A 10558-nucleotide genomic window follows, 5' to 3' on the forward strand; every position below is an offset into this window, starting at 1 on the left:
TTTTGTTTCGGTTAATGTCGTATGATTCCGCTGGCCGGCAGGGCGTTGGCGGGCGTTCGTTTGCTTCTACGGCGATGATTGATCGGTCTGCTCGGGCCGATCAGTCATCGCATCCCCTCCCTAATTCTGTCAGACTTTTACAGGTTTCTATATTGGCGGCTACTTCTCCTGCTCTTCTTCTTGACTGTCCTCGCTACGTGTCTTATTCCCGCTCCCCTTTTATTGGAGTGGGCGCCTGCTGTTCACGATTTATTATTATTTTCCTGCTTCTTCATTCTCATCTGTTCTAATAAAGGCTCTACGCGAGTACTTCCTGTGCACGCTGACCAGGCCCTTAGGATGCCACGCGTTACTGTGCCCAACCTTTCTTTTTCCAATTGGTTTTTCACTCTAAATTGTGCCCTTTGGGTGGTTTTCGCACCCCTTTTCATTTTAATTTATTGCGTTTTATGCCCGTTATTGCTTCACGTAGGAGCGGGCTCGCCGCCGTTTTCTTTTATTTTCTTTTAAACCAAATGGCAGGCAAAGAGTTTGGAGGGGGGCGGCACATCCGCCAAATGATAATTCGAGAGTGCCATCTCTAGCGTAGCGGAACGTAGAAGGCAAAAATTTCAGTCAGTCCTGGATGTTATTGTTTTTGCTTACATGCGTAGAGATAAACGCGACGGTGGCTCCGAAAAAGGATTTTATTGCATTTCATCAGAGTGCGAGACCGGACTCTGATGACCGGCTGAAGAGCATTGCTGAATCCAGCTCAGGACATATGGCCATTTAGAGGCGAACATCAATCAAGTTTACTAGGGCGGTACATCCGCAAAATGATAATTCGGGAGTGCCAGCTCTAGCGTAGCAGAACGTAGAAGGCACAGATTGCAGTCAGTCCTGGATATCATTGTTTTTTTTTACATGCGTAGAGATAAACGCGACGGTGGCTCCCAAAAAGAATTTTATTGCATTTCATCAGAGTGCGAGACCGGACAAAGGGATGAAGATCATTTTCCTGAATCCAGCTCAGGACATATGGCCATCTAGAGGCGAACATCAATGAAGTTTACTGGGGCGGTACCTCCGCAAAATGATAATTCGAGAGTGCCATATCTTGCGTAGCGGAACGTAGAAGGCACAAATTGCAGTCAGTCCTGGATGTTATTGTTTTTTTACATGCGTAGAGATAAACGCGACGGTGGCTTCCAAAAAGGATTTTATTGCATTTCATCAGAGTGCGAGACCGGACAAAGGGATGAAGAGCATTGCTGAATCCAGCTCAGGACATATGGCCATCTAGAGGCGAATATCAATGGAGTTTACTGGGGCGGTACACCCGCAAAATGATAATATGAGAGTGCCATCTCTAGCGTAGCGGAACGTAGAAGGCACAAATTGCAGTCAGTCCTGGATGTTATTGTTTTTGTTTTCATGCGTAGAGATAAACGCGACGACGGTGGCTCCCAAGAAGGATTTTATTGCATTTCATCAGAGTGTCAGACCGGACAAAGGGATGAAGAGCATTGCTGAATCCAGCTCAGGACATATGGCCATCTAGAGGCGAATATCAATGGAGTTTACTGGGGCGGTACACCCGCAAAATGATAATACGAGAGTGCCATATCTTGCGTAGCGGAACGTAGAAGGCACAAATTGCAGTCAGTCCTGGATGTTATTGTTTTTTTACATGCGTAGAGATAAACGCGACGGTGGCTTCCAAAAAGGATTTTATTGCATTTCATCAGAGTGCGAGACCGGACAAAGGGATGAAGAGCATTGCTGAATCCAGCTCAGGACATATGGCCATCTAGAGGCGAACATCAATGAAGTTTACTGGGGCGGCACATCCGCAAAATTACAATTCGAGAGTGCCATCTCTAGCGCAGCGGAACGTAGAAGGCACAAATTACAGTCAGTCCTGGATGTTATTGTTTTTGTTTTCATGCGCAGAGATAAACGCGACGGTGGCTCCCAAAAAGGATTTTATTGCATTTCATCAGAGTGTCAGACCGGACAAAGGGATGAAGAGCATTGCTGAATCCAGCTCAGGACATATGGCCATTTAGAGGCGAACATCAATGAAGTTTACTGGGGCGGTACACCCGCAGAATGATAATACGAGAGTGCCATCTCTAGCGTAGCGGAACGTAGAAGGCACAAATTGCAGTCAGTCCTGGATGTTATTGTTTTTGTTTTCATGCGTAGAGATAAACGCGACGACGGTGGCTCCCAAGAAGGATTTTATTGTATTTCATCAGAGTGTCAGACCGGACAAAGGGATGAAGAGCATTGCTGAATCCAGCTCAGGACATATGGCCATTTAGAGGCGAACATCAATGAAGTTTACTGGGGCGGCACATCCGCAAAATGATAATTCGAGGGTGCCATCTCTAGCGCAGCCGAACGTAGAAGGCACAAATTGCAGTCAGTCCTGGATGTTATTGTTTTTGTTTACATGCGTAGAGCTAAATGCGACGGTGGCTCCCAAAAGGATTTTATTGCTTTTCATCAGAGTGCGAGACCGGACAAAGGGCTGAAGAGCATTGCTGAATCCAGCTCAGGACATATGGCCATCTAGAGGCGAACATCAATTGAGTTTACTGGGGCGGCACATCCGCCCAATGATAATTCGAGAGTGCCATCTCTAGCGTAGCGGAACGTAGAAGGCACAAATTGCAGTCGGTCCTAGATGTTATTGTTTCATTACATGCGTAGAGATAAACGCGACGGTGGCTCCCAAAAAGGATTTTATTGCATTTCATCAGAGTGTCAGACCGGACAAAGGGATGAAGAGTATTGCTGAATCCAGCTCAGGACATATGACCATCTAGAGGCGAACATCAATGGAGTTTACTGGGGCGGTACACCCGCAAAATGATAATACGAGAGTGCCATCTCTAGCGCCGCCGCGCTGGCCTCCCATGTACGAGCCATCCTGCTGGACACCCTGAGTGTCCGACGCTGAGGGGCAGGGTGGCGCGGATTCGAGCGCGCACTAACTATGGCGCATAGGGGCGGCGCGCGGGCCGCGGGGGAGTAGAGACCACAGCACGCGCGCCCGTGCTGTGGTTCGGTTGGGCCGGCACATCGCTCTCCTGATTTTTCGTGAAAATCGCAAGTATTTTCGATTTGGCTTCTGAAATTTTAGCTGGGGATTGTTTTTAAACGTGTAGGGTTGATTCGACGCGCGGGTTGGGACTAAAAGGGGTTATTTATCTTTTTTCGGCCGTTGGCTCTTTGTCGCTGCCCACCGACCGGGTATGCGCCATAGCGCGGCTGGGCCTGCCTAGCTATGCCTAATACTAGGCAGACCCACGTCATCTCGCCGTCCCCGACGGACCCTCCCGGTGCTGGGCAGTCGCCCCGCTCGGAGGAGGGCGACTTTTCCGATGACGGCGATGCTGTTATCGCGCGTTTTTGTGATTTAATAGACAAGATGCCGGCCACGTCGGAGGACCAGCCCCCCGCAGATGCCGACGAGGACGAGGCGCTGTCGTCCGTCTCGGAGGGGACGGCGGTTGCGGCGGCGCTTCCCGCGGACCTGGGCAGCCGCGTGCAGAACCGTGTGCGGGAGATTGAGGACGAGGTCCTCAATTACTGTACTTGTCCGGCCAACAAGGTGCCGGTCGAGGCGCGCAAGTTCTTGATGGCCCGGGTGTTTGAGATGGTCGCTTTCTGCTCGGACCTGCGGGCGGAGGCGGCCACGGAGCGCGGCGCGGCCCTTGCCTTGCAGAGTCAGCTCGTGGAGGCGCGCCGCGAGGTCGCGACGCTGCAGAGGCGGGCCGTCGTCGCGGAGGGCCGGCTGGACGGCTCCATCGTCGCGGCGACTGGCCCGGGAGTTGCTGTTCGCGGTCCTGGGCCTTCCGGTTCTGCTTCCGCGTTACCGTGCGCTGGCGGCTCGGCGCCCGCGGGGGCCGGCGGCCCGTGCACCTCGGGTGGTGCGTTTTCGGCGCCCGGCGCCCTCAGCTATGCTGCTGCCCTGAGATCGGGCCTCCCGCTTGGTGCGGGCGCGGCGCCGGGGACGACCGGGGGTGCTGCGGAGGAGCCCGCGCGCCCTGTGCACGAGCACGTCGTGTTCCTCACTCCAACCAGCCAGACGGACAGGCCAGCGAGGGACGTGGTGCGTCTTCTCAAGACGAACATTGACCCGGCGGCGAAGGACATCAAGGACATCTCGCTGCATTACACAAGGTACGGCGTCACGGTGTTTTCCAACAACAAAACGTCCGTAACCAACATGCAACGCGCCATAGCAGACAATTCTGTGACGCGATCGGCCCTGCTTGTTAGAGTTGGAGAGAAGCGCCAGCCACATGTTAAGTTCTCGGGCGTCGACCCTGACATTGCGCCGCAGGATTTTCTCGCGCGGCTCAGTCAACGTAACCCGGACCTTGACCTTGATTTGGATAAAAGCAAGGTTCGGGTGACGTTCCGCGAGAGGGCAGGTACGTGCGCGTACATCGCCGAGGTAAACCCCGCGGCCTTTTATAAGATAATGTCGCGCCCGCGTTTGTCCCTAGGATGGACGACGGTTCGCGCGAGCGAAGACCTTCACGTCCCGACGTGCACGTTTTGTGCTTCATATGGCACGGCCGTAGCACGTGCCCTGTTCGCGACGACAGCTCAAAGGCGGTGTGCATGCGATGCGCGGGTCCGCATCTTGGAAGTGCGTGCCGTGTGCGCATGGGAGACGCGGAGGTGTGCTGCGTGGAGTGCCGCCGCGCTGGCCTCCCATGTACGAGCCATCCTGCTGGACACCCTGAGTGTCCGACGCTGAGGGGCAGGGTGGCGCGGATTCGAGCGCGCACCAACTATGGCGCATAGGGGCGGCGCGCGGGCCGCGGGGGAGGGGCAGGGTGTGCCAGCTATTCGAGATGACGACTTGGGCGAAACTGCGTTGCGGTCTGCGGGCTCGCGGCCGGGCGAGACAGGTGTTGTGGCGCGTGGCGGGAGGACGGCGGAGAGGGTGCCGGTGAGCGTATCCTTCATTCAGCTCAACCTAGATCACGCCAGACTGGCCCAAAAGAACTTATGCGAGCGCATGAAGGAGTGTGGGGCGTCTCTGGCGGCGGTTTCGGACCCGTACCGCCCCGGCGGGAAAGTGGCGAAGCTCCCGACGGGTTTTCAACTGTTTGCGTTGGACAAAGACCCCGCAGCAATGGTAATTGTGCACAGCCCGCACTATGACGTCAGCCCGCTGGTCGTTACAAGATTGGTGGTGGCGGTTTATTGTGAGGCGCGGGGGTACACCTTCACGTTTGTCTCCGCCTACGCGCCGCCGCATCGTTCAATGGACGCAACGCTGGAAGCGATTGAGCGGGCGATGCGAGTATCGAGGTCCCAGAACATCATTGTGGCGGGGGACTTTAACGCCAGACACTCGCTTTGGGGTCCCAATGCGGGTGACGAGAGGGGAACCCGGCTTCTCGAGTTCGTGGCCGCAAATCGCCTTTTGATACTTAACGACCCGCAGAGCAGGCCGACCTACGGAACCAAGTATGCCGCGAGCTGGATAGATTTGACAATGGTTTCACCAGGCGTTGCGGCGGCAGGTTTCAGCTGGCTGGTGCGTGATGACCTCACATTGTCTGAACATCGCAACATAGAGGTGCGCATCGGGACCAGTCTGGGAGTGCGCCGACGGCGGCTGACGCGTTTCGCACAGGACGAACTCCTGCGCGCGTTGCGCGAGGACAGATGGTTCGACAGGGTTGAGGGCGCGGATATGTGGTCGGCGGCGGCTCTCGACGCGGTCTTGGCCGGCTTTCAGAGGCGGTTTGATCGCCTCTACAAGCTCAATCTTCGGCCGGTCAAACAGATGGGGAAGCCGTGGTGGACGCCGCAGCTCGCGGAGCGCCGGCGCAGCGTAAACGCCGCACGGCGCAGGTTTCAGCGTTGCGCGCAAGACGATCTGCGGGCGCTGTTTCGCGCACGTTATAGCGCGGCCCTTGCGTCCTTCCGGTGCGACATTAGAGCGGCGAAAGACTCGCACGAAAAATGGTACCGCGCGCTCTGCACGCGGAAGTCCATTTTCTCGGCACCCTACCGCGAGGCGTTCGGGCGGACTCGGCCGCAGTTGAGCCTGCCGCCGTTGGAGGCGTCGGATGGCGCGGTGACGGTCACGCAGCTCGAGTCTGCGGCGCTACTCCTGCGGACGCATGTCGCGGTGGACGACCCCAGCGAGGACAAGCCCTGTCATGCCGAGGTGCGATCGCTGGTGGATGCGCCGTACTGGACGCGCGAGCGGGGGAGGGAGTTCTCCTCTGCTGAAATCGCCGCGGTCCTGCGCAGGATGCCGGGCGGCTCGGCGCCGGGTCCGGACGGCCTCACGCCCGCGTTGGTCAAGGGCATAGCGGAAGTCCGGCCGGGGTTCGTGGGGGCCGTGTGTAACGCGGCGCTGCGTCTTGGGTACTTCCCCAGGTGCTGGCGAAGGGGACGCGTCATCTTTATCCCCAAGCCCAACAGACCGCCACAGCTGCCGGGTTCATACAGGCCAATATGTATGAACTCGGTGTTGGGCAAGGTTTTAGAGCGCTTGCTCTACGGCAGGCTCTACTTCTTTTTGAAGAGCCGCGGCCACCTACACGACAAGCAGTACGGGTTTACCCACGGGAGGAGCGCGGTACTGGCACTGCACAACTTGAAAGCCCAGCTACTCCACCTAAAGGCACTTAAAATCCCGGCCATTATCATGTCGTTGGATTTCCGGGGGGCTTTCGATAGCGTTTGGCATCCGCTGGTGCTTCGCTTCTTCCGGGACAGGGGCTTGCCGTCAAACGTATACCACCTGCTGCGAACCTTCCTGGAGGACAGGCACGTCATTTACCGCTCGTTCGCGGGCGAGGTTGAAGCAAGCCCGTCGCTCGGAAGCCCCCAAGGTTCGCCGCTGTCGCCGCTCTTATGGAACGTCGTTATCCACGACTTGTTATGCCTCGCCATGCCACCCGGCGTGACAGTCCAGGCGTACGCGGACGACACGGTCATCCTCATCGCTGGGAAATCCAGGGACGAGCTGGGCGCAGTGGGCTCCGATGCGCTTGCGCGGGTCGTGCGATGGACCGAAACAGCGCGGGTCAAATTGAACATGGAGAAAACTTTCTGTGTACTCTTCTCCCACGGCCATGGCGGTATGGAGAGGGTACATCCCACCGTCCGCCTGGGGGGGAAGGGGAAATGTCTGAAGTTTGTGGAGACCCTGCGCATCCTTGGGGTGGTTTTTGACAGGCGTCTGTCTTTCTTCAAACACGCAGACCACCTCAAGGAGAAGGCCGAGCTGTTGTCCATGAAAGCTCTCGCGCTCGCGCAGGCGGGCCTGCGGCCGATAGAGATGATGCGTCTGTACCAGCAGGTCATGTTGCCGGCATTGACCTACGCGTCTCCAATATGGTGAACTGATAAGCCCGACTGTCGGCTAAGTGCTCGCGTGGCATCCGTACAACGGACGGTTTTGGTGTCGATGCTGGGGGCATTTCGGACCACCCGTACTGCGGCCCTCCAAGTGTTGATGCGTGCTCCTCCGCTGGCGCTCGAACTCGATAGGGCGAATGCGGAATTTCATCTCTTCGCCCTGCGAGTGCCGGTGACTTACGGCGAGCTGTCCATTTCGCCGCGCCAGGTCCTCTTTCCGGTGGACCCGTGGGACGCACACCCTGCGGATGCGCGTACGTTTTCGTTTCGGCGCCTTTCGCGGAACGAGGCGTTCCAGGCCTCTCGAAGTGAGGGCGTCCATGTTTTTACGGACGGCTCATTTACGTCCCTTTCGTCGGGAGCGGCGTTTGTCGTCCTGGGACCCCGGGGAAGGATCGGCGCGGTGGGGCGATATTCGGTGAGCGAGGCGACCAGCGCTTACTGCGCCGAGCTGATTGCTTTCATGGAGGCGCTGGCGCACATTCGGGGGAGGGGCGTCCGTGTGCCCGTGCACATGTATACGGACTGTCTATCGCTCCTGTGCGCGTTGTCGGTGCCATCTACGGCGGACCCGCGGATCAACAACATCAAGGCGTTGCTACACGAAATCTCGCGCTCGACGACTGTCTGCCTATACCTCGTACCGGGACATAGTGGAGTGTTCGGCAACGAACTGGCCGATTTCTTGGCATCCCGAGCCGCAGTCGTCGGCGCGCAGAGGGTGGCGCCTATGTCCTTAGCGGCCATTCGATCAGCGTTTCGGAGAGCGCAGCGGGCGCAGTGGGCTCGCCAGTGGCAGCGAGATAATGCGGACACGGCGCTGTTTCGCTGGGTCCCGCGACTCGATGAACTTCCGCCGTTTTTCCCCCCGCCGCGCCCGCTCGTCACGCTTCTGACGGAACACGGGCGCTTCCCCTTTTACTTCTATCGGTTCAGGTTAATGAGCGAACCCCGATGCCCCTGTGGTGCCTTGTGCGAGTCGATGGAGCACTACATCTATGAGTGTTCAATCACTCGCGAGATCGCACAAACCATGGCGCCGTCGGCCGCGCTCGCGAGCAGAAACTTCCCCGTCCTGCTAAAGTCGCCGCGCAACAGGGCTATCCTCATTCGCATCACACACCTCGTCAGTGCCAGCATTCCAGACGTCTCCAAATGAGCTCCGTGGTGCCTGCTGGTTGGGCATTTAGACGATTGGAGACCTGTTGGCATTCGCGCACGTGACGAATGTTGGTGGCATCGCAGTTCAGCATTGTACAGCCGCAGGCACGGGGCACGTTACACTTGGTCCAAAACATCGGACCGTTTATGCGCCGGCTCGTGGCGGGTGTGCTCGGCGCGTTGCGCCGGTGGAGGTACTCGGCGGCTCGTCCGCTGCGGGCCGACCGCGGAGGGTGTCCGTGGTGTGCCGATGTCGTCCGCTCCGCGGTGCGCGTGGTTCCTGGCTGTTACACCCTCGAGGTGAAACCGCGGTGCCACCCAGGAGGCACGATGGCATGTCGTCGTTGACAGATGTGCCGGGGGCGGCGGGTTCGAATCCCGAGTTCATTTTTTTCCCCTTTCTATCTTTTTTTTGGCATCAGTAGGTGCTTTAGTGGGGCATCAGTAGGTGCTTTAGTGGGGTGGGTGTTCCCGGCTCAATCGGTTGTGGGGGCGGAGTAACCCTTCCGGCCAAACGAGGTGGGGCTTTTTGGTCCCGGTGATGCTGTCCCTCGCAACCGTTTGGAGGTCGGACGGGAGCCGGGGGAAGGGACATTCAGTGCACATCGCCAGCTATGGTTATTGGGCACTTGATCGCGTGGGCGCACAGGGCAATGGTCGCAACGAAGCAGGAAGCACATGCGCTACTTAGATTTGTTGTTGGAAGCAACCGTGACGCCGTACAGCGGCGACTGCACAGTCACGCCCTGTGCCACCTTGGGACGACCTGCCACGCCCTGTGACGACTTGCTGCTGATCGCCGCCGGCCCTGCTTCAGCAACTGGACTGACGTGCTCATCATGTGTGTGTCTGGTTTTGCCTGTTTTTTTTCTTTCTCTTTTTTCCTGCTAATTATTGTTGTTTTTGTGTGTGTTCAGCTTGTATTATCCCTTAGTTTTTTTTTTCTCTCTCTCTCTTTTCTTTCTTTTTCTTTCTGTCTTTTCTCTTTGTTCTTTTCCTTTTTTTTCCTTTTACTACTACGTGTCATGGCGCTGTCCATGCCCTTTTCGTCTCTGCCTCTACTTATTTCGCAACATTAAAAGCCCTTAGCCGGGGCTTCTGTCCTCGCTGAGAGCTTTAGGACGCCAAGATGTTGCCGTTGCCCACGTATTATTTTTCCTATTGGTCTTTTTCCACGAAATTTGCGCTTTGGGTATTAATTAGAACCCCTATTCATTTCTCATTTGATTGGCTTTAAACCTGGAATGCTTTTTGCAGGGACAGGTTCTCCCCAACATTTATTTTTGCCTTTGCTTTCAGGAATGACGGGGAAGTAGTCGGCCGGGGCGGTACACCCGCAAAATGATAATACGAGAGTGCCATCTCTAGCGCAGCGGAACGTAGAAGGCACAAATTACAGTCAGTCCTGGATGTTGTTTTTTTTACATGCATAGAGATAAACGCGACGGTGGCTCCCGAAAAGGATTTTATTGCATTTCATCAGAGTGCGAGACCGGACAAAGGGATGAAGAGCATTTTGCTAAATCCAGCTCAGGACATATGGCCATCTAGAGGCGAACATCAATGAAGTTTACTGGGGCGGTACATCCGCAAAATGATAATTCGGGAGTGCCATCTCTAGCGTAGCGGAACGTACAAGGCACAAATTGCAGTCAGTCCTGGATGTTATTGTTTCTTTGCATGCGTATAGATAAACGCGACGGTGGCTCCCAAAAAGGGTTTTATTGCATTTAATCAGAGTGCGAGACCGGACAAAGGGATGAAGAGCATTCAGCTGAATCCAGCTCAGGACATATGGCCATCAAGAGGCGAACATCAATGAAGTTTACTGGGGCGGTACATCCGCAAAATGATAATTCGAGAGTGCCATCTCTAGCGTAGCGGAACGTAGAAGGCACAAATTTAAGTCAGTCCTGGATGTTATTGTTTTTGTTTCATGCGTAGAGATAAACGCGACGACGGTGGCTCCCAAGAAGGATTTTATTGCATTTCATCAGAGTGTCAG

At 56.0% G+C, this 10558-nt stretch overlaps 1 protein-coding gene across 1 annotated transcript; it reads left to right on the forward strand.

Annotated features, from left to right (window-relative positions):
• The first annotated feature begins 7441 nt into the window (after positions 1-7441).
• On the forward strand, positions 7442-8551 carry LOC119463449 (uncharacterized). Its single transcript, XM_037724295.1, has one exon. The coding sequence runs from the start codon at positions 7442-7444 to the stop codon at positions 8549-8551; it is 1110 nt and encodes a 369-aa protein (XP_037580223.1).
• Positions 8552-10558: the final 2007 nt, after the last annotated feature.

The sequence above is a fragment of the Dermacentor silvarum genome, chromosome 9, assembly GCF_013339745.2.
Source record: "Dermacentor silvarum isolate Dsil-2018 chromosome 9, BIME_Dsil_1.4, whole genome shotgun sequence".
NCBI classification, from domain to species: Eukaryota; Metazoa; Arthropoda; class Arachnida; order Ixodida; family Ixodidae; genus Dermacentor; species Dermacentor silvarum.

What these genes read in the sequence shown, in the direction of transcription:
- LOC119463449 (XM_037724295.1), top strand. Translation starts at nt 7,442, where the DNA reads ATGCTGGGGGCATTTCGGACCACCCGTACTGCGGCCCTCCAAGTGTTG.